This window comes from Syngnathus leptorhynchus, chromosome 9, assembly GCF_054491065.1.
Source record: "Syngnathus leptorhynchus isolate UIUO chromosome 9, UIUO_Slep, whole genome shotgun sequence".
Taxonomy (NCBI): Eukaryota; Metazoa; Chordata; class Actinopteri; order Syngnathiformes; family Syngnathidae; genus Syngnathus; species Syngnathus leptorhynchus.
This window is the reverse complement of record NC_141203.1, coordinates 9210949-9236254: the sequence shown is the minus strand read 5'-3', so window position 1 is coordinate 9236254 and position 25306 is coordinate 9210949. Positions and strand designations below refer to the sequence as shown.

Here is a 25306-nt window from a genome sequence, read left to right as displayed (position 1 = left end):
CTTTCAACCTTTTTATTTGTGTTGAGTCCTTATCTTTCAACTGTGGTTATTTTTGGGAGTGCTTTGTATATAAAGTTGAATTACCGTTTGTATGTATGTTCTGGTGCCAATCAGTTTTAATGGTAAAAACGTGACTCTATTTTCGTGGCCGGAGTAGATCGAGTGAGGTGAGCTGTCTAACGCTGCGAGGGGGCCACTTTAGTGCTTTTTTCAATCAAATGCCAGGACTGGAAAAACAAGTTATTCTGCTGCATATAGATTCTATTTTATGCTTACGTGGTTGAGCTGTGAACATATAGTTTTCAAACTGGCCAGTCGTCGTGGCAACCAGGCACTCATGCTAGTGTGAAGCTCCTTGACCTTTTGTTTTTTCCTAATCACTCTACTTTTCTCTCCCTGCACTCACGGCCAACAACGAGGCACTCTAAAGCGGACACACCAGCGGGAAGATGCTGCATAGGCGGAGCTCGTGAGATAGTGTTCAAAAACTCAAATTGTAAAAAAAAATAGTTTAAGGCTATTGCAATAATTCAGTTCTACAACATTTCTCTTCAAACATGTAAAATGTATTGAGAAACACATTTCTGAATTCACCTTACAAGATGAGTCTTAAAGAATGTGTCTAAGTCACTGTCAAAAAAGTACTTTTTCGTGAGCATAGCCGCTTTTTTTTTTTTTTTTAGTCCTTTTTGTCAGGTGGATCTTGACAGTCTGTTAGCACTGCAGCCAGTCCAATCTCGTGTTGTGACAGGGACAAGGAGGCTCCCTCACCCGGCAGGGTCCTGATTGATTGGGTAGTCGGGAAGAGCAAATGTCCTTGACAAAGAAGCAATGGAGGACAGCGGGCCGCGAATCTTTTCCGCCCTCTTCTAAGAACTTAGCGTTTTTGCTGAAGTAATCCTCCCCGTTGACATCAAAGAGCCACGGCTGACGTGGGAACGAGCTCGCCTGGAAATGCTTCTGTCAAAGTAGACAGATGCGAGTGGTCCAGATTTATAAAGTAGGGCCTCCTGCTTTGACGGAGCCTTTTAAAAAAAACATCTCATAGACAAAGTATCCAAATATTCATTGCTTATAGCTTTTGAAAAAGCACACATATTTTCATTTTCTTATGTTTTTTTACTGCATATGTTCTGTGATGTACTGTACACATGATATTTAAACATTTGCATCTCAGCTTGTTAGTGCAGTCGCATAGCCACCCTCATTATGAAGACATAACCGAGGAGCAAATTCAGATGCAACTCCCGCTCCCCTCCCGGTATGAAATTCTATCAGCCACTTTGCATTCATCCATTGAGGACCTTGTTAAATATTTGCAATGTGCCAAGTCACACAGAGGCGAGGCATCATAGCCATTACCATTGAGGTGCGCTCCTCTTTTAAATGTTAATTGCCATTCATCACATATTCTCATTACATTCCGAGGAAAAAGATGTGCTGTGGGCTCTAGCCAAAGCATCTCATTTATTTTCGGAATGGTATTAAATATCCACACACTTATGATTCATTCACATAGACAGAAGAGGAAAAATCAGTGCGATGTTTCTGGGGTAATCTATATGGAAAGTAATGACAAATAAAATAAGTGATGAAAATGTATTTTTATTTCAGGAAGTAAGTGTGAATAGTTTTTGTATTAATGCATTTCAGAATTAGTATGTAAATTATACCTATATTGCATTTTTTAGTTATTTTTTATTCCTAGTTGTCACCAAATTAAAAAAACAAGTAGGAATTAGAAAACCTGTGTCATTTATTTTCTGTTCTGCTTTATTCAGATCAAGGTTGCAGAGATTTTGGATGAGCGGCAAGGTGTACCCTAAACCTCTTGGCCATTTACATTCAGACCATCACAGAGTTGGAACTGAACTCCTCAGGTGAGCTACATGCTCATCCGTGTTATGTACTTTTTTATTTCATGAAAAAACATAGGTACAGCTCTGGTACAAACTATCATTAACACCTGTGCGGCAAAAGAAATATTCTGTGGGCATATTTGGTGCAGAACAAGAATTTTCCAATCCATTGTATGAAGTAATACTGTCTTTTTTTTTTTTTGACACTGAAAAATATCACTGTAGATTTCTTGCCTGAGGGAGAACACCAGTGTCACCTAAAAGTCAGCAGCACCAAAAAGCTGAAACGTGTCATCTTTACCAAAACTTTGGAAAAAAAAAATTAAAGGCTTTGATTAGTCATACCACCTCATGTGTATTGCAGTCCAAACTTTGACCCGTGCATATTAACAAGGCTCCCTCTCACTTCCTTTGAAAGCAGGTGAGAAGAGCAAGGTAAGGCTAATGAGGTTCATTACAGGAATCCACCCACGTAGCAAGCTAGCCTGTCTTGACCGTGTCAGGCTGCACTTTCTATATACAATTTTTTTTTAAATATATATAACAAATTACCCGCCCAAAAATAAAACCCAGGAAACGATACATCTGCAGCATCGTACTTTCATTACTTGTTGTCTTGGAAACCCAAGAACCAGAATTGGTATTGTTAGAAGTTAATTGGTTCTGAGATTAAACCAAAGTAGACATTGACTATTACTATAAATATAGTCTGGAAAAGGACAAACGATGGGAAATAAAAAGATTCCAAGTAAGGATATAGATTGGTCGGTGCTGAGATGAGGAATATGCTGCCTTGGACTTTGAAGGCTATTTTGAGTTATAGCTTAAGTTTGACACAATGGACCCGTACAATACGGGTGGATCTGAGGTCTTGCGCTCATATAAGGAAATCCCCTCTACAAAGAGAGGAGGTGAACGGCGGTTATTTAACAAGATGTCCCAGTCAGCAGAATAGGGATTAAAATGCACTAGTGCTTATCTGGCATGACTTTGACTTGAATTCTGGAGCTTCCCACAAAAACTGGGTCGACAGAGGTCATCTTGGAAAAGTTGTTTATTTTCAACGTTTCTAACAAGAGCACAAGTGGACGTGTTTGTAGGTTTTTTTTTTGCACATCTTGATCTTGTGGGCAGGGTGACCCAGTGATGCCTCACGATTCCAAAAGTCCACACAAGCTCTTTTAGTTTGTTTGCTTGTGTGCTTGTTTATTTCAGAAATTCTTAGGTAGATTTAAGTCATCCCTTTTCATCAAAAAGGATAGCTGTATTGATTTGTTGCAGATGAAATTCTGTCAACAATGACGGTAGGCTCAGGTTGATTTCCTTGAAAAATACCTCAAAGAAATGAAATCCTTATCTTGTGTGATGTATTTTTTTTTTAACTAGACTTTGTAGCTTGCTTGCTTCCCAAAACATTTGATCCTAAACCACTTGCATTCAAATATTCTAACCCTCAGAGCTGGAACTTATTTCAAAACCCCCCAAAATGCTTTTTTGTACTGCTTAACACTTTCCACTGACACATAAGGACAGCTCAAGTAGAAAGGATTTGCCCCATCCTAGGATTGTACCCGTTGTCAATGATAGATTCAGAGAGAGGCAAGAAAACGGAATAATAATCTCTTTGACGAAAGACATGACAAGTGACTAGACATAGAAAAGAAACCAAGCGCACAGAAAATTGGATTTTCAAGAGTGCCTTGTCTCTGGAAGAAAAAAAAAAAGAGCAGCCAGGTAGCATTAGAGTGGCTTTCATTAGCCTCGTCATTTGGCACCAGTGAACCGTGAAGATGGTTAAGTGATATTATGTTAACCTCTTGTTTTACATCCGGAATAGAAATTAAATGTAATTAGGCGCTGATTGTACTTCCGACACAGTTTTTCACGTAAATGCAGATGGACTCGAGTCATTTACTGACCGTCTGTGTCATTGTTCTCATCTAAGGACCGTGAAGTCTGCCATTTTCCCCAATAATTGACAAAAGCCACACACATCAAATCGACAGGACAAAATGTTAAATTTAAATGTGTCTCAGTCCTATTACTGGCCTGACGGAAATAATGAGATGATTTTTTTTATGCTGTCGGATAATCTTCCCATTATATTTCCCAGGAAATAGCCAGAGCCGGGTTACAGACTGAACAGGGTCACAAAAGTAGTTTTCTCAGGTCGCACTCTTCCATTAATTTCCAAATACAATGTTATCAACCAATCTGTATTTCTGACTGAATTAAACAAACCATACTATGAGCAATTTTCCGATAATGCATTGCCAACCCCAACTCGTGTTACCAAAGTACACTTGGAAATCTCACATAAGCACACGGAGAAGGTGCAAATGCCACACAGGAAGGCCCAAGCTGAGGTTCAAAGAGCTGTGAGGCAGACGCGCTAAACAAAAAAAAACAAAAAAACCGCCACATAGCCAATGACTCTGCTTCTTTCTATTTTTTCTTTTCATATTGGATCACGCTCTTGAATGTGACCTCACAGTCCCTCCGATTGCAACCACATAGAAAAGCATCATTTTCAGAGCTTCTGGCACTTTTCTCCCCCTAAATCTCTGTCCCGCTGATGACTACAATGATGAGAGAGATCTGGAGAGGCAGATGGGCTGTTGTGATAGCCCTTCTGGTCTTGTCTGACTCCTTCCCAATGCTCTGATCAAGGCTAGTCCAGGACCCCTAACACCTTGCCTAAGGTCAGGCTTGGGTGGGTTTGATGGACTCACAGCATGACTACAGTCAGAAAACGCTGTTACGGCAGGTAGACACAGAGCAACGGGGGCAATCAGTGATAGAATCCACCCAATTCTCTGGCTAATTAATTGTAATTACCCGGCACAACAGGAGGTACCTGAGTAATAAATGGCCGCAGAGACAGCTAAATGGGATGAAGTCAAAAAACACCATCAAAGGTTACACACTATTCTATATTGCTTGGAGCTTATTAGAGCTGCAGTCTATCTAAAAAATGACCTTTACAGGATAAACTACTCTCTACCAGATATATCTGGAGAACAGAAGATGATCTATATATATGTCTCTTCAAATATGTTTTCTCCTCCTACTCCCGCCTGATTTGTTCATGTTGAAGCCTTGTCACGGGACTCCGTACAAGCGAGGAACTATATTTGGTAACTGATGTGGGCGTTGAAAAATAAAACACAATCTCACTATGAGGCAGTAATAAGAAGCATGTAAAATGGGAACTTGCATTCCGGTGGCCTAGTATGTCAATTAAGCGCCCTGAATGAAAACATGAATGTATTCAACCGGGAATTATTATTTATGTGAAATGATACATCGGATGGGCATAACGTCCTGGTGCGAAATTTTTTCTCATGTTACCTGGAACCAGAGATGCATATCGAGTTAGCTGGCTAAGGGCGACCATATTTTGATTTCCCCAAAAAAACAAGACTTGGCTCGGATGACACTCAAAGATGCCATCCATTATAACGCTAATCAATTTAAAGTAGGGCTGCAACATATTTGAAAAATATCCAAGTCACTTTTATCACTCCCACTGATATCAAACCCGACCTTACCCATTTATTCATTTCTTCCGTCATATCAAAAGCAGCAATCTAAACTAGAAACAACCCAAGGATGAGGCCAACTCTTTGATGCCTTCTTTTAATAAAATTAATACGCTTTCAATGGTCCACCATGTTCATATTCGCAATAATGCCCCAAGGGAGCTTTAAGTAATAGCGCAGCAATACGTTGAATCTTAAGCAAATCCGGCTCAGCGTAAACAACTTTGTATTGTACCAAGACTCCCGAAGGACATCTGAGACGGGCTACTTTTTCAGCATGCAATATTTAACAGATATGCTGTAAAACGTGCTATTTTCTAATCATAGCTTTATCCCTGCACTGATATATACAGATTTGGATGATGTATAAATCGGCTCGCTGTGTAATGTTGCCTTATTGCTACCCTCAATTTAACTTTGATTTTTTTTTTTGGTGTTTACCCCAGCAGTACCCTTCCAGGGTGATTCATATTTCCGATGTACTTTATGTACTTTTTAGAGTTAAGAGTAATCCATCTCACATACGCACTTCTGAACACAAGCCTTTTATTTCTTTTCAAGAGTGAAGATTATGCTGGACTGGATTTTAATAATTTAGAGAAAGTTGGAGTTTGCAAACAGAAGTGCCGTTACCAACCAATCAAATTCTTCATTTATCCATAAATAGATCTTCTGTACTGCTTATCTTCAACAATAATCAATCAATCAATCAATCAATCAATCAATCAATCAATCAATCAATCAATCAATCAATCAATCAATCAGTCAATCAATCAATCAATCTCCTGAAGCACTTTTAACCAGACACAACCCACAAAAACACTTTTTTTTTGCACTGTGATGCCTTTGCACAATTTTGTTTTTGACCATTCCCAACTCAAGAATGATACAAAACTTTTTGCCGCATGTCTAATTGGACTAACTGTCAGACTCAGATTAGGAATGATTCAACCAGCAATCATGCCTCACCCATGCGTCATTTGTATCTGCAATCACGGAAGAAATAGCCAAGAGACAACTTTTGAGAGGAAGAGGCCATGGCAGCGGGGGAGTAGGAGGCATAAGAAGACAATCCAGACAGCTTGACGTGTGACGGCGATTCTTAGCAAGCTACATTGCGAGAGAAATAATCCAATGACGTGTATAAAATAAGGCTCAAGAGCTGCTGGACCATGTTTAGTTTTTGCAAGAGGTAGAGTTGTGTAACGATAAACTGAATCCTCTTTTTCATTTCAACACGCCATGTTATTTGACTGCACCCAGCAAGTGTCAAATGAATTTATCAACAATGTTGTTCCAAACTTAAGGCCCTGCAATCGTTCATCTTTGTCGCATAGAACGAAATAAGCATTGACTCACATTCATACGACAGCTGAAGAAAACAGGTTGCAGCGCTGGGTTCAAAAAGAAAATCTGCGTCTTATTCAAGGACAGTTTCCACACAGCAGATGGCTGACACCAACTTCCCAAATAGCCCTTTAGAATGACTACAATTTCATTATTGAGTGGTCATTTTGAAAAATTTATGCTCTTCAACGCCCCGAGTACAATTGCCCCCAGTGAGCAATTTTGTCAGCCAATCATTCACCTGATGCTAATGACCAGGTGCCAGCACTACTATCCCGCTGATATCATGCCTGAGGACTGATGTATTGATTAGGTGAGATTGATCAAGGCAGGGATGATACAGCAACATTACATGATTTATTCAGGCGCTAATATCTTACGTCAGGGACGACCTTTGGGACTTTCATCATCCATCCGAGACCCCCTTGATGTCCACTAGCTGCACCACCGATAAAGGCAAGAGAAAATAACACTGTTTTGACTCGGAATAAATTAATTACATATTATGCTAATAGCGACTGTTTTCCCATGATGGCAGTTTTCAACAAACAGTGACAGTCAGTTAGAGTTCAATTCTAGCAAGACAAACAAAAACAGGACAAATTCACAGTTTCAAAGGGAGAGTTTTCAATAAATAAATTAAAAAAAACTAAATTTTTTGCCATATTTATTAAAACTGTCAGTAATGTATAAAAATATCCCACTCGTTGACCCCATCTTGTTCCTCTTGCTTGATTTAGAAGAAACAACCACACCAGAGTAGTCTTCCTGGAGAAAACCTTAGCTGAGATCAAACCCAGGACCTTTCTGCTTTGTAGCACACATGCGTACCACTCAAAGACAATGTTGCCCCACAGAAAATATCAATCTTCATTTTTCTGGTCTGCTTTGCTTTACCCAGACCAATAGCCTGAATGCAGGTCTATTAAAGAATGAAGGACCACATTTTCCAAGCTGTCCCACTTTAGCAGACGATAATGTAGTCTGTTATCATTTCGGGACTGCTGCTTTATTAGTGCATTACCCCCCCCCCCCCATATACGGGGCCATTTGCATGCGGTGTATACCGTACGAAATGATGAGGGACAATAGATGTGCCTCTGATATTGCGGCGATGAACTATCTTCATACAAGCTATTAATTTAGTAGTCATTTCGTTGGCATTATGCAAATGTTTCCTGTTAGCGTTGGGCCAATCGACACATTTGTCGTCCGCCATTTGAAAGTTTTTACTTTTACATAAATGTCTTTATAGGTGACAACAATTGTATTCTATTTGTCTTTTTTTTTTTAAATAACAGCTATTGTGTGGAACGAAAAGTGAAATGCAATCATGTAAACAGAGTTCCACTCCCCCAAAAATCTCTTGCAAAGCAAAATAATGTTTTGGCGTTCATCAGTCTGAAAAATAATTTCTAAAGCACGACACATTTTGACTGCATGCACAAATTATCTGTGCTATTTGCAAAACTCCCCTCAGCTCACCTAAACACAAATTCACAGTGGTAGCAATGGCAAGTGGAGATTTAGTTCTGGTGACAGGAGAGCAGTGAAGCAGGCTGATGGTAAAGAGTTTCAGACAACCACACCATGCCAAAGGCGCTTCCTTCAGTTGAATGAGGAGCTGTCATAGGCTGTGACCTTCATCAGTGTGCCGGGATAAGGTGTCTTCCTGTCCTGTTTCTAAATCATGCCGCGGGAACCTTGCACATGCCTCGCGCTTGTATATTACATTTACATTCACAGCAAAGGCTGCATTTAAAGTGGGAATAACAAGATGCAGCTCCACTGACAGCCTTTTGCGGTTTAACCTCTTTGCTCTGGTATTGATTCTTCGCTGGAACTTGACCAGCGGATAACCCACTGTTGGACATAGTGGCCGACTTTAGCAACAAAGCACTGCTTAAGAGGAGAGCTTGCGACTATTTTGGGAGTCAGCGGTAGCAAAAAAAATAAATTCACAAAGACATCAAGGTATATGCTTACATCACTATGAATGTAAAGCGTTTTATATCTCGAGGGTAGAATATTTCAAGGGTTGTGAGCAGTGTTAAAACTGCTTGCCCGATTTGAATGTTTCCTTACGTCACTTTTTTGCCCCTCACTAACATCCATAAACCCAATTCTAAAACTTGTTCATTCATATTGGCATGCAATTATGAAAGGCTGCCGTCAAAAAAATGCATATCCAGCTTCAACAAAAATGCAGCGCTAACAATACTAAGGTAGCATTCCAATGAAGCAAAATGTTCAAATAGCCTCCTCCATCCAAAATTGGTAAGATTCATGTTTTTTTTTGCAAATTGGTACTACTGGCCAGTTGCCAAATGTGTGTTGTTTTTACAAAGTACTGATCAATATAACATGTTGAAAATACTTTTTTTTACTGGTGCAAGCCATTTTCTTAGGTTTCCTGAAAAGTGATGGTTTTATAGACGCGAGATTTCCTTCCGATGCCAGTGACATGAAGTGTACAGTATTTTTTAAGAACGGCTATCCAGAAGGGATTTATGGTGCAGGCTGTTGACCAGCTGGCAGAGGAGTAAAGTCTGTTGTTCTGGGGGCTGCAGGGCAGGTGAGCTTCTGTCAGAGTCGACGATGGGTTGGGCCCATGATGCGAGTGGCATGTTGGTGCAGCTGATGGGGAGGGGAAAGGGGTCGGCATTACCTTCAAGGCTTCTTACCCCATTCGCTCCATCCCATCTGTCCAACGCTGACAGGCGCTAGGTAAAATCAAAAATAAATTCTTCTGTCCGGGATTAAATGTCAATTTGCAAGCATCGAGACAACAAAATATGAATAAGTCGTAACATGGCTAGAAAACGATAGGCACTCTGTATATGTGAATCGGGTTTGGATAAATTACTTTGCACATGACTCCATAACTTCATTTAATTGCGACTTGAAAAACGTATGGACAGAAAGACTGTGAAAAAAAAACACTTTCATAAAAACAAACCAAGCAGATGGGATATTTCAGCCATTGATCGTCGTCGCAAAGGCCCAGTGTGTATCAACGTATTAATTTTTGCCTCACTTTTGCTTCTCTGCAGTGACCTTCACTCTAAAACCCGATTTATGCTATTTTGCTAAGTTGATTATTGGATGCCCTTTGACAGCAGGCAACTTTTTAACATTCAGCATTAGATCAATATTAACCCCCCCCCCCCCCTCAACGTTTTGACTTAGCAAAGCAGAAAAAAAACTGATGAAATTAACAGCATTAAGAATTAGGTGTGCCCTTATCAAGTCAGGATTGAATTAAACATCAATTGCATTAAATGCATGTGGGATTAAAATGCACATAAACACTTTCCTCTGACTGACTGACATTGGACACAAAAAATAGGAGACCATTTTCCTCTTGCTTGTATTCACTTTCATCGATTGAATAATGGAGCAGACTTTCTGCTTTTGCTCGTACGGCTGGAATGAAAATGGGCCTGGTTTTGAACAATGATATGAATATGAAAGAAGTAAATCTACTAAGGTTGGTGCAAATAGAATTTCCTAGAAGTTCACAGGTCTGTGTTTTACTTTTTTAGATCAAACTTTGTATGATCAGTCACATTAGAGTACACCAAAAAAAAAAACACCACTACCATGTAATCAACGATTGCATTTGAAATAATTGCTCTGGCAGTGAAGAGTTTGTTTTAAATGCTAAATCAAAGCAAGCCACCAGAATGTATTTCATGCACTCATCAAATTATGCATTATATTTGCCCTTGATCAGCATCCATTGATTCCCCGAAGACCCCCTTAGAGACCATGCACATCTCTTTTGTGCCAAACATGAAATTACTGCGGTTGTACAGAGCTTTACCCTTTTAAACACTCCACTTGAACCAACTAGCAAACAGCGCGTAGCAACCGACAAAACCCCACGACCAATTTAGCGTTCTTCACATTCCCTAATCTTGCGTATTCTGTCATTTGTTGCCTACTGATAGCAAATGACGCGGTGGTCACATGATTTACTTTTCTTGACTGATTTAATTATTAACATTGGGGGGGTGCATCAGTGGTGAAAATGTGACTTTGTTGCATACAGTAGACTGCTGACTTGAAGAGACACGACGCTCGGAGCAATCTAAAATCATTGAACCCTGCTCTTTGCACTCATGTGCAAAGCACGGCAATTCCTCAGTCCGCTTCTCAAGCTCCGATAGCTTTCACTTTCCTTTGGGCTGTGTGTTCTTACATATGGAGAGAATGAATCCACATAAGGTCCTACAGGAGTTAGAGAAGCCGTAATGAAAGCTCTCATTAGGAAGTGGAAGCTTCTGACTTTCATCTGCTATTAGAGTATGGTAGCAAAAATGCATGCTCTCAAAAGCTGAACTAAACCACTGAACCGAAGCGTGTCCAATCTCAGCAAGCTGATGCGTTACCTCCCAAGTCATTTCAGCACTTCCATTGAGATGAAAGCGCCAGTCAAATGTTGTACAGTTAAAATGAAGTGGTGACTGGATGTCTGCACTCAGTCGATTCAACCCAGCTCAACATCACACACGCATTTGAACGCCGTGTGTGTCCACATTCAATGTTTTCCTTTGATCCTTCTGTCTCAACACCTGCGGTCATACCGCCCTCCCGCAGCTGGATCATTCGGTGTAAACAAAATTTGAAGCTCGCTCCTTGCATTTCTAATGAGTTGACCGACCGGACCATAATTCCACTCAAGTGGAGCCTTTTCAAAATGTGCTTGTTAGAAAAGGGCCGGCTGAAAGCGGAATGGAGAGATGCTTGCTCTTTCTGAAGCCGTGTACGCACACAGTAACAATCTTGGCCAATTTGAGCATTTTTTTTTTCCTGCCGTGCAATCAAAATCAGAAAGGACTTGATTATGAGGTGCGTCTGAAACACAATCTTGAGCGATTAGACTGTAGTGTTGGGTGTGTCAAGTATTTTTTTTTTCTTCAAGACTGACTAACCCAAATGTTAAAACTGATCTATATCACAGAAAATCCATCAACAGCATGTTCACCTGAGCCACGGACTCCGTGAGTATGACATGAAACAGAGCAATAGCCGATCATGCAATGTTTGCTGACAGCGGGGGATGAAAAAAAAATAAACAAATACATATTTGCATCTCAGATCCACACCCACCTCACTAATAATAATCTATACGAACAGTTCCAGTCTGGTTTTCGCCCTCGACACAGTACAGAAACAGTCCTTATTAAAATCACTAATGATCTCCTGATTGCAGCCGACTCTGGTCTCATATCCATACTCATTCTTCTTGATTTAAGTGCAGCTTTTGACACTATCTCTCACTCCATCCTCTTAGGAAGACTAGCTGCTATTGGACTGGTTGACACACCCCTGCACTGGTTTCACTCTTATCTTTCAGGCCGTTCTCAATTTATCCAGTTAAAATCATTCACATCTCACCCCTCCCCCGTGTCCTCTGGTGTCCCCCAGGGTTCTGTCCTTGGTCCCCTCCTATTTATCATTTATCTCCTCCCACTTGGTCAGATTTTCCGTAAACATAACATTAATTTTCACTGTTATGCGGACGACACCCAGCTCTATGTCTCTTCAAAACCCCCTTTCAGCCTCACAACCTCCTCTCTCAGTGCGTGCCTTCAAGAAATAAAATCCTGGTTCACCTCAAACTTCCTTAAACTAAACAGCGACAAAACTGAGGTAATCCTTATAGGTTCCAAAGCTTCTCTCAATAAACAACCCTGTTTTACTCTCACCATTGACACCTCCTCGGTTTCCCCTTCCCCTCAGACAAAGAGTCTGGGTGTCGTCCTTGATTGCAACCTATCATTCAGCACCCACATAAACAACACTATCCGTTCCGCTTATTTTCACCTCCGTAACATTAATCGCCTCCGCTCATCACTCACCCCATCCAGCGCTGCTATCTTAGTCCACTCACTTGTCACTTCTCGCTTAGATTACTGCAACTCCATCATTTTTGGTCTCCCTCAAAAACTCCTCCATAAATTGCAACTGGTCCAGAACGCTACTGCTCGCATTGTCACTGGAACCACTGTCTACCATCATATCACTCCCGTTCTACACCAACTTCACTGGCTCCCCATAAAACAGCGCATTGATTATAAAATTCTCCTTCACACATTCAAGGCCATCCATAACCTTACTCCTCCATACCTGTCAGACCTCCTTCATGTACACAGTCCTACCCGGTCTCTCAGGTCTGCTTCCAGTATCACCCTCACTGTCCCCTCATTTCATCTGTCAACTATGGGGGCCAGAGCCTTCAGTTGCTCTGCCCCTCGCCTCTGGAATTCCCTCCCCCCGGACATCAGAAACATTGTCCATCGAACTTTTTAAATCTCACCTCAAAACCCACCTGTTTAGGCAGGCATTTGTCTAATTGTATTGCTCTGCTCAAGAGGTCTCTTTGCTTTTAGACTTCTTTTCTTTTAATTGTGTCGATTTTATGTGTGTTCGGCGACCTTGAGTGCCATGAAAGGCGCCATACAAATAAAATGTATTATTATTATTATTATTATTTACACAATATATTCAATAAATAGTGGCTACAATGTGGCCAAAGCTTAACAAAAGCAAATAGAAATGCATATTTCAACAATATATTCAATAAATAGTGGTAAATAGTGGCTACAAAAGAGCTGTTTCAAAGGCTCTCCACATTTTGCTTTTTTCACTATAGGTATTTTTTTAATTTTAAATAATTTAAATATAGTTTATATTTGGATATATAGGCCCTATTCGACCACATTGCCTGCAGTGCACTGGGCCTCAAAAACATTTAGTGCATTTCCTTATTAAATGGTAACACCACAATTTAAATGTTCCTTTCACCGAGCTGTGACCTATGGTGTTTGCTTGAAGACAGAAGCAAATATCAGCCTGTGCTCTGCAGTCGACACAACCGCCTTCCTTGTAACACGGGGCACAGAGAACAACAAGAAATACAATATTTAGTGGCTTTTATGCAAATTTGACATTTCCCTTGGCTGTACATAGCGAGGCTTTCTGTTGACCACTGATACCCGCATGTGTTAGTGCTGAGGCAGCAGGGTCCTCCGTTGCGTCACGTCGTCATTATTTGTTTTCACCGCATTAATATCTGTCAAATAGAAACCGCACGCCGGCAGGTCAGAAAAGTTGAGCTGATTGTGTAGCAAATGTATCATAGTTGTGTGCCAAATGCATCAGAGTGAAGGCCTATCTCATGGCTGCACCTTTCTAACTCAATCGTAAAAAGCGGAAAGCAATTTCACGCCAAAAATGAGACACGTGAACACGCGTTCAGGAAATAAAAAACACCAGTTCAGCTTCATTTTAATGCGTTTTAAATTATTGCAACTATATTACGACATGGATAGATAAATGAATACGTACAGTAAAACTTAGTGGCTTGTTTGCGGGACATGTTCTCAACAAGTTTGGCTGATAAGTGACTTATTATTTTATAGCTGGTAGAGATTTGATTTCTTTCTATGTATTGTTTATCTACCACATCTGCTCTGCAATCAATTGAAGTTTATTTGGTACATCTGGTCCATAAATGGAAAACATTTCATCTTAAGAACATAATCGTTTTGTTTATTTGTGTGGATGTGAAAATTTGTTTTCTGCCCAACTTTTGATGACATTTGTTCGAGTATGTTTATGTTCACGTAGACATTTGCTGTCCAGCAACAACAACCACTAATGAGAGAATTTGGTCTTGTTCAGCGTTCAGCACATTAATGTAAAAGAATTTCATGACATGTTGTCTTCGTATTGCTGGGTGTCATTTCCCCTGGTAAAAATGCTAAGACTTTTATTCAAAGCTGCTTTTTTTTTTGCTCATCTGACATTTCTTCTTGCTTTTTGAAAATATCATTTCAAAACACCCACACTACAGTGGTGGTTTAAACAAAACAGGGAATTGAGTTAGCTGCCATTTCTTGGTAATTCGAAAGAGGGCTGTCATGTTTCACAAGCTTTATGGATCTAAAAAAAAGAATGAAAAAAAAAATGGCAACACACTGGAGCACGCTGGATAATAGCTCTCAAAAGGATGTCTAAAAAATGGTCAAATGTTCTCAAGCTAAAATATCTACCAAATCATTTCATAATGATTAATCCTCCAAGGTTCGCTGGGGTACGGTGCGGTGTGGTACGGTACGGAATGGAAGGGAGGGATGAAGAAATGGATGAATGGAAATAATGACTGATCATCCAAGCCATGTGTCGACTTAGTCCTAGCTTAAGCAAGAGAGCTGCACTGCGGCAATTAAACGCACACGTCAAAGAGACGGCGCACTTTGAACAAGATGATAATCAGCTGTTTCTCTCGGGAGCATATAATCCATACTTATCTTCCACTCCTATGTTCTCTTTTATTTCATTCCCTGATAAATGGACAAAGATGAGCAGTTTTAAAGTTGCTCAGCTTTTACATTGTCCACATTCAGAGCTGATACTTGCGCATCAAAATGAAAAATTGTAATCACCCGTGGAATTGCAGTATTCAGACTAAAGATACATAAGAAGGATGCAGCATCTTTAAAAAAAAAAATATTGTGTAAAATGTCTTCCATTCAGTGTCATTGTGGGGTCTCAACAAGAAAAGACTCCATGTTTGAGTAAAAGTGGGTTGGCCACATGGAATGTCATCCATTATGTGAGTCCTTCAGGTGTTTGTGTGCCAGATGTGCCTGTATGTTCTCATTTTCATGTGATATTCAGCCATGGCAAGTACACTGAGCTCTGGTTCCCTCTGTGCTACTGTAAATAAGCCCAGCTTCTTGTGGGAATAGCCACATAAAAAACACTGTGTGGTAGCGAGACCTCCCGTGCCTGCTGCCAGAGGCAAAGCTGAAACATGGTCACCTTGTGCTTTACAATATCCATAACATACTAAAATAACACAGCGTTTTTATCACGTATAAAGTTGCTATGGTGGTCTTTGCTGAAAACAATAGACATCGGTGACAGTGATAAAATGACAGATTTACCATCCCATAAAATCTGTAAAGAATAAAAACGAGCAACAAGTGTGCGGACTCCCTCTAGTGCTATGTGTGTGGATATATACTATGTATACATATAGACACACACACACACACACACACACACACACACACACACACACACACACACACACACACACACACACACACACACACACACACACAACAATCCACTTTTTGTTACCACTCAACCGTGAAGGGTCACCAGCAACACTTAACCAAAAGCATGTCAAGGCACTTGGCACAGGTTTCTTTTGCGACCTTTATAGATTTGTGGTAACCCTCTGCCCTTCAAATTCTGATCTGAAATCAGCAGGAGTGGTAAAATGGTTTAATTCACATTTAAATGGGACTTCTCTCTTGCGGTCACAGCCCCTTGCGATGTGACCCGCATGACTAATACCATCTCAAAGGAAAGCGCGCGCATTATGGCTCTCGCCTCCATGCCTGCCATTTGCATAATTTAGTTTGCCATCTTGGAAAAAGTGCCATTAACAGCACTGAGACATAAATAGTATTTTTTTTAAATGATGGGTATTGGCAGATCCATACTTTAGGTGTATTTGAAAATACCCGAATGTGCTCTGCTGCATTCCAGACCGTTTGGAACGGTTTGGTTATTCAGAGCACAACACTCTTGGAGTGACAGAGCAAACTCTGGCGCCTCTGACTGGGAAGACAGAGACTACGTTTACATGCAGTCAATATTCGGGTAAAGGTCAGAATTCTGGTTTCTGAAACATTCAGAATATCCACATTACATAGTACCTGAACAACAACTCACAATTTTAAAGATGCCGAATATCATGACCCAAAGGGCCGTCATTTCTTGTTACCGTCAACAAAACACGTTCGATTCATCTCACACAGGCATGAACGCATTTACGCCCAAGGTAAACTGTGGGTCTTATGCGAAACGTAAAATAAAAAAATAAAAAAGTTTAAAATTGTCTTTCTTGTCTGCGTGTTAACAAACCAAACTATTTCTCACTTTGATGCTTGGCATAGGTAATTAGACCTTTATTTTTATAGACTTAAGTGGGTAGTGATTTATTGGGGCACTTATAATTCAAATCAAACATTCAACGCTTGGGGCAATATTCGACAGTACCTTTTGTTCTTGTCATAAAGAGGAAGAACAAGGTGATTAGGCGTGGGAGCGTGAGGTGGGGGAGGGTGGGGTGGGGGTGGGGGTTGTCTGTCAGCATCACATGGATGACCACAGCAACTTGCGTCTTGCACTGAAGGGGAAATAATCACCACGCTACCTTCTCATGAATTATTAAGCACTCTGTTCTTATTTTAGCCCCGACTTGCTGTTTGTTCTGCATTTAGTCACGTCGGTTCAAGGTGTTTATTTATCAATCTTTTTTGTTGTTGTTGTTGTTGACAGCTGTATTACAACAGATAAGCGAGAGCGTGTGAGCTGATCAAGTGGTGAGACAAGCTTTGAGAGCAAAGCGGCGCAGGAGCAGCGGGAGCAGCAGCGCTCTGGTCACAAGGAGCTGTGGTAGAGGCAGCAGCAGCAGCACTATCAGTCACAGCGCAGGAAGCATCGGCAGCAGCAGCAGCAGCAAACTCTTCTCCGATTCTCTCTTCTTCCCGGAGTTGTTTCTTGCTCGGAGTACCAACGCCAAGGAAGTCCAAGGAGGAGGTGACAGCTGCTGTTTTTAAAAAAAAAAGAGAAAGAAAAAAAAACAATCGCAGACCTGGCTGCCCCCATGCCTATCGAATTTGTTTGCAAAATCAAGTTTGCAGAGGAGGATGAGAAGCAGAAAAGCAAGCAGGATGGGGACAAGGAGAGTCTGATCGAGGAGAGCTGCGCACCTCCGGCCAAGGACTTGGCCGGGTTTGCAAACTCCTGCTCCCTACACGGGATTAATCACATCTTTGTCTCTGGACGGCTGGGTATCCGACAGACTCTGTGGGCTCTTGCTTTCCTCACTTCACTGGCACTCTTTGTTTATCAGGCAGCAAAATGTGCCATCTCCTACCTGGAGCATCCTCACGTCACAGCCCTGAACGAAGAAGCCAGCCCGGAGATGGTTTTCCCCGCCGTGACCATCTGCAACATCAACCGCTTTCGCTTCTCAGCACTCACCGATGCCGATATCTACCACCTGGCTAATCTGACGGGACTGCCCCCCAAAAACAGGGACGGGCACAAACCCACCGATCTGATGTACCCTGCTCCAGACATGCAGGACATATTCAACAGGACGGGACACCAGCTGGATGAGATGCTCATGAGCTGCAACTTCAGCGGGCAGAACTGCTCAGCCGAGGACTTCACTGTGGTGAGTGCAAAAGTTTTTCAAAAGTTCTCCCGCATTCTTGGACTTGAGTAAGGATCACTGTTAGAGTAAGGGTTCAATTTAGGGTTTGTTCATTACATCACCGCATCCGCTGAACTGAAGTAAATTCTTCGGGAATGTGTACTTTATCTTTACCCGCAAATTCTTTAGCCTTTGAAAGCTTTCATAAAAAAATAAGTTGACATGGAAGGAAAGGTGGACATATCTGCATGCTTGCGTGTAGTCATCTCCTAGGTACACGTGGTTCCCATGATCCGTTTCTTCATACAAGATGCATGACTCAAGATCCATCAGTGAGCCACCTCTCTCCTCACTAAATTGAACGCGTCAACTGTGACAAATATCTGCCATCAAAAGACCTAAACAAAAAAGATAGCGTCTACGTGATAGGCGCACTCCCCCCCAACAAACCCTTTCTCTGATGCTGCCTCAAAGACGGCGCGGTGCGCTCTCGTCGTCAAAAATAGCCTTGTCGGGTGTTTTTCCTCCCTGTTGCTCTCGCTCTCTCTCCCTTCAGTGAGGAGAGTAATGCGTCTTCAACGTTGTATTTCAATCGCGCTGCTGTTGAGTTTAAATATTTCAAGACCGATATACATGATTTTTGCATTAGCCAGATTGACTAAAAGGCATGAAACAATCTCTGTGCGAACGGGCGTGAGTGTGTTTGAGAGAGAGTTTCTTGTTTTCCACAGTAGTTATTAAAGACACCATCCTCACAGGAGATGGAATTCCCTTTTTCGGAATATGCAAATTGCTTTGGTGTTGATAAAGCGCTCGTGTCAAGGCGTGTGTTCAACATTGATATCGCAAAGGCAGTGCGCCGCCTTTAATTTATTTTTTCAAATAACACAAATAATTCAGTGGCTTCTTTTTTCCTTACTCATGCACTTACATTTCTAAATGAGGATTACTTAAAGTCGCAGGTGTTTTAGATGTACCAACAGGTAGCGTGATCCCTCGCAGGGGAGGAAAAGCAGTTTGTAGTGACAATATCGCTTTAAAATTTGATAAGGAGTTTCTTTCCCGATTGGAACGTGTGCCATGTAGCAAAATGTCAGTCACATGTCAGTCAATGAAGCGTCTTCTTGGACTCCAGGGTGACTTCATCGGTTCCCTAAGGTGCTTGTTGGCCTCTGTCAGCCTTGTGATCAAATTTATCTGCATTTTCGAAGACTGTCGCTTAGATTTGTTACTGGCTATTTGCCGCTTCCACGCCTGACAAATCACTTTGTCCGACTTTGGACTTGGGGATGTGGCTCAAGTGTGACAGCGGTGTGGTCGGGGGGGAGCAGGAAGCACGGGAACGTGTCTGCCTGGAAAAAACAGCTTGCTTGCCATTTGTTATGAGCTTGGAAATAGAAGAAAGTCATGATTAGTGGCCATGCGCTATTAATCACATCCAAACATGTACAGACCCAACGCACCTCAGCCATTACTTGTGCCCTCGTGGGGAACCACTTCATGGATTGGCTTGTTGTAATGTGTTTTCTCCCTATTGATCATTATGGCTGCGCCAGATGTTCCATTTCGGCTATAACCAGAAGGTTGTGGTGCTTTCGGGGGACACTTGATGACAAAATGTGATTGTAATATTTTTTGGGGCATTTTCACTGGTCGATAAGATTTGAGTTTATTTTCCAACCAAAGCCTGTGTGTAAAGTCACTGCTTGTGTTCGTATATATTCAAACGTATTTTTTCACCATCGTGTCCAAATGTTTACGTTCCATTTTTTTTTTCAAGGTAAATCTTTGTGACAGAAAGCTATTAGTGTCCATCCATTCAAAATGTGTATAATAATAAACAGCTCACAGTATGCAAACATTTATCCATCTGCTCTAATTTATGCAAGGGAATATATTTGCATGCAAAATGGATGTATTTTACCCTTTCTATTCACATTTAATACAGGTGATACCTCCTTCTTTTTAATTACAGATTACTTTGTTGACTTGGTTTAATCACACAAGATAACGTTGATTCATCGAGCCCCTGTATAAATAGAATACCTTTCTTCCAGTCTAACATGGCTTAATTGTAAATCATTGTGTGGAGCTGTCAGAAAGATGAGCTGCAAGCCCCTTTGGCTTTTTTTTTTTTTTTCCTGGACAGCGCTCTTGATTGGTTTGCTCTGACTCCTAGTTGTGTTTGCTGATGCATTATTAGATTTTGCTCTCAGCAAGGACAGATCCCTTCTGCATATATATATATATATATATATATATATATATATATATATATATATATATATATATATATATATATATATATATATATGGAGCTAACTAAACAGCTAAGAAGTACTTTGCCAGGTAATCTATTAAATTCCGGTTTCACATTTATGATGCTCCGTCTGTCTGTGAAGTGAACTGAAGGTACATATTGTTATTCTCAGTGTGCTGCTGTTGTTTATATGCCGAAAATTGGGTGTTTAATAGTATGGCCTCTATCTTTTTTTTCTCATCATGGCGAGAGAACCTCTCTCCAAGTAAATCAATAAGGAAATAGTCCAGAGAACACACCATTGCACACACCATGTTTAGATTCGAAAAATATATTTTTTATGATTCTTTTTCCTGCTCCAAAGCACACATTGTAGAGTGAGTCAAGCGTTTTCTAAATTGTGCAAAATTATACCAATTTGAAGCAGCGGCATATCGTGTAACTTTAGAGTGCAGCACATTCTTATGAAAACTTTTTTGAACAAAGTCTGACGACAAGTGGGACTCCATTTAAACAATATCATGATTTAGAAGATTTCTAATTGATTGAGTTTTAATTGAAAAGCAATATCAGCACTGTCTTCCATTCAAATACATGTTGGCCAATATATAGACATACTTGGACGACACAGAACTCTCGCTCATGCTTGCCCCTTAAACTGACCACGTTGCACTGCAGCAATAGAAAATTTCAGTCACTTTTTTTTCTCAAATTTATTAAAATTACACACCTATGATCCTGAGTACCTTCAGCACAAGAGCTTGCTTGTTTTTAAAACATACAGTAGTGATCGACTCCTCCCAGAATGGTAACATTGATGCGCGACCGAGCTGAGACACCAACAATTTAACTTCATGTTATTTAATGTTACTTTCCCAGCAAACTACTTTACAAATTCCCTAAAGTTAGCAGGTTTGCAACTACGATTCAACCCAGTTCATCGTTTGTACTCGAATTTGCAGAGATCGTTGAGAGAATCATTCACACCAGTAAGGATAAAAAAAATAAACCAATCAATGCGCCCTCACCTGGATCTGCAATCGTACTCACTCGTCCTTGCCAAATACTACTTATAAATGTGGACCAGCAATCTAAAAAAAAAAATCAAAAAGGATTGCCGGATAAAACTCAGGGCCAATGCGGTCTGTGTGGTGTCGAAAGTTAACTGCGTGTCATTATCAGCAGAAACACACACTGTAGATATCTCTCGATTCTGTGTACATGAGCAGGAAAAGTGAAAGAGTGACAAGCATTTCTCCTGTAGGTTCAGTGCAGATTTCGGTGGGTAATGATGAGGGTGGGAGCGTGAAAGTGACTGGCTGCCCGGACTGCATGCTCAGTCCCCAACAGCCTGTCAATTAGTCGTCTACAGTTGCACCGCCATGTGTGTGTGCGTGTCCCTGCAGCTTAATATGTAACGTCATGCGAGCCGCACGTCAAACTCGGAGCCAACAATAATCTCCTATACAAGACATAAACAAACATGACACACACGCACACAATGACTACAGGTTTCTTTCTCACCTTTTTCCCTGCATCCGTTTTCTATTATATGCAAATTGTCGAAATTCCAAGCACATTAGCGTGCCTCAATGTTTTCGGAACAGGCCGAACAATGCTATTATGGGAATTAATCGGAATTTGTGCTACGACAGATACAGTACCTGAATTGTGACGACATTCGACGCACTCTTTCGGAGTGACGTGGAGTGATTTTTAGAGTGACAACAGCAAAAGATTTGGGCAGAGTTGTACAATAAACAATTCCATTTCCTGAGTTTAGTACTGATACTTTCGACAAAGAATTGGGCACAATACACAATAATTCTCGCCAACTAACAAACCACAGTGGACAGATCACCTAGCCATAACCTGCTTCCTTTGTGTAACAACACAAACTTCAAGAACTGCTGCCTCTGCAACTTCCACCTGCTGCTCCAGCGTATCACAGAAAAGATGAATTCCCGCTCCTGCTGATATGCATCTCGCCCGTCTTATCAGATGACGACCACCTGTGATACAACCAAACGCTTCATATTTGCCCCGCCTTGCCATTTTAGAAAGCTCGCCGTTTTCAACCGCACCTTGATGCCATTTTAAAAATCTCTCACTGTTCGTCAAATTGAAGGGTTTAGTAGGATGAGGAAGGTTTCCGATGCTGTGGTACCTCTAAGCGCCCTTCCACCGCCCCACAACTCCTCCCCCCTTCTCCCTTACCCCTGGGAGTCTTTTAGTCACACAGACATTTGTCTCTTTCTGACAAGTCATACACCAGGCTGTTGGGAGTGTTAATGTGCCTGCTCCTGCACACACACACACACACACACACAAAGGTGTGTTACGCGTGTACAGCAGAGGGAATGTTTCCCCGCACTAACACACCCAGGTTTCCTCATAGATTGAAAGTTGGTTCACAAGATTGATCACGACTTTCTGACGTTGCGCCGCTCCCTTTGCGAGGGATCGATACATCCTTCACTCACATCGCTTCCCGGCCTTTCCTACACCGAGCCAAGAGTGACTAATTATACCATGCTTTGATTTTGGGATCCGTCTCAGGCGCGGTGGTTAATACAAGCAGTGGTGACAAATTTGCTCCCGTAGAGAAATGTCAGTTTATTTCACCGTGTATGTGGAAGCGATCAATATACACTTTATTTCGTGGATAGGGAGCTGAAATATTTAAGGAATATGAAATGATAAACTGCATAACCGTGCAATGGGAATACGCGATGCGGGTTTGGAAAGTTATGCTACCACTTGAGTTTTGTAAATAGTGGAAACTGCTACCACTCGAAACCAGAATGACAATTTTGAGTGTCTTGTATTTTTCAGAACCAAAAACAACTGAAAACTCAACATTTTCCACTTCTAATTGTACCTTAGACTGTGCTGGAAATTCATCAGACAAATAATTGTCTTCGGACTGATGGTCTTCATCAAACAGAAACTCACTGCCACAGCATGTCACTCTGTTTTTCCGTTTAATCTGTTTCCAAAACCTTCAGTGACCATTTGGAGGTCCGAACGTATTTCCTAGAAAAGTTACAGTGCTTTCAGGCTAGCTCACAAAATACAATATATGGCTTTTATCACCGTCATCATTCGTTGGGTTAGTGTCCACGTGTGCTTTTAGTGTTTTATAAATATTTCACAGAATTTTAGACTGACTGACTTATAGTTCTGAAGGGTTATATGGTGGATCTTGTACCACAGCCCCTCACACGGAAACAATTCCACGAGGGCCTCTCACAATGAGATTGAGGATTACAGCAAGAAAAGTCCCACAAATATTGTTTTGCGAGAGACATTCACAATCATTTAATGAAGAACTCCAATTCTTTTCTTTGCAGTAACAATGATAAGCAGCTGTCATCGTGGAGATAATTGTCACTCTGTAAGCCTTTGGCCAAATAGGCTTTCTCTCCTAGCTGGCAGCTTAAGTGTGTGTGTGTGTGTGTGTGGGGTTTTTTTTTTTTTTTTTTTTGTACGTGATTCTGTCTCGAAAGCATTAGTGGAAATTCCCCTGAAATATTAACCAAGCTTGCTTTTAGGCCACGACCGCCACATAATGAGTCCGTGCCTCCTCATTTCCCTTGCTTGTATGCTTTAATTACTTTGCAGGAGATAACGTATGCAGGTGGTTGCTTACAAAATCATTTTACTTAATGCGGATAAACTGAATGCATTTGATTTTTATGGTGAAAAAAGTTTGTTGTCAGAGAGCGCATTCCATTTCTGAGATGTCCTTGTCAGTTGTTGTGTCTTTAATTTGTGTGATGTATTTTTTTTTATAACATGACAGACAAAATTGTTTCTGTTGGGAGAGATTTTATTCACGCCGTGGTAAAAACTGTTCAAATGTATTTGGAGAAACGAAAGATTCGACAGCAAGTGATAAACAATACCCGAAGACAAAAATAACGAACAAAACTCTATTGAGGATTCAACAGAGGCCAAGGGGAATAAAATACTTTGATGCAACTCTATTAAAAAAAAAAAAATGCAGCAACATAGAAGTTTAAAACCCTCTTTTCGCTCATTAGAAAGCGGGATTCTGATCCACATTTGACCCAATTTTTGAGACGTACTTCACAGTAGAAGTTCTTTGCAATAAAAACAGACTATTTAAACGGAGTACCCGAATTTTGGTAATGAGGCCGAATTGGCGTATACCACTGCTGCATCTGCTTCCAGAACAGAACGTCTATTATTGCCAACACAAATCAACGTAAACACTGTTAGCTAATTTTGTAGCGACAACCACCGTTAAAGGTAGCTAGCTACACGACTAATGGTTAAAATTTCAAATATGTACCCTGATGGTGGTGTGTTGGGTCAGTGAGGTGAAACAAACAGTTATTTGTTTTTTTTCCAACTGACTCTGTGGTGTGTGTTTCCGAGAACAAAACGATTTGCGATGTGCACATCATGGTCAGTATGTGACTGGGATAAAAGGTCAGTCGGCTTCAATTTATCTCACTAGAAAAAAAAACAGCGTAGGTTCGTCTGCTTGACTGGATGTCTGGCCTTTATTCTGACTCTTGTCTGATGTCATCGCATCAGACATGACGCTTGGCTTTTCACTAATTAATCCGGACATCCCGCTCCGTCTCTACGTGGCTTTCTGCCGGCATTAGTGCCAGCTACAGATAACGCCAACAAGGTTTGAACCCTACGTGGGCTAAAGATTAAAGTGTCATGACAGGTGTGATATTTTGTCAGATTCAAAACGTGCACGGGCTGACTTTGAAGCGTCTACCACCTGAAGCAACACTCCTGTCGGCACAGCAGCAACAGCATGTAGGGCAGCAGGAAATGCTTTTAAGGTTACGGAATGAAAATCATTGAGTTGTCAACAGCGATACGATGGGAAAATTTGAAGTGACAACTCGTATGCACACGGCTAGATTGCAAAAACACGTAACTTTAGGTGTTTAAACACTTCATTGTTCTTCTTTGAGAAGTCTTGGATTTCTGTTTAACCAGATTTTTTTAACTTTCAAAATAAGGTCAAATTGAGTCTATTTAAGGGGTTGCTTATGAC

General features: G+C 41.0%; 1 protein-coding gene across 3 annotated transcripts in view; it reads left to right on the top strand.

The window, feature by feature from the left end:
- The first annotated feature begins 1783 nt into the window (after positions 1 to 1783).
- asic4a (acid-sensing (proton-gated) ion channel family member 4a) overlaps positions 1784 to 25306 on the top strand; it is a 65217-nt gene continuing 41694 nt past the window's right edge. For 2 of the 3 annotated variants that reach the window (XR_015067241.1, XM_085919952.1), the window contains exons 1-2: positions 1784 to 1880; positions 17117 to 18020. Coding sequence is in view for 2 of the 3 variants with exons in the window: in XM_085919952.1 (XP_085776078.1) it covers positions 17445 to 18020 (576 nt within the window). In the remaining variant the exon portion in view is untranslated. Of the gene's footprint in view, positions 1881 to 8936; positions 9026 to 17116; positions 18021 to 25306 lie in introns of those variants that run through there. The other variant, XM_085919954.1, reaches the window with a different exon arrangement.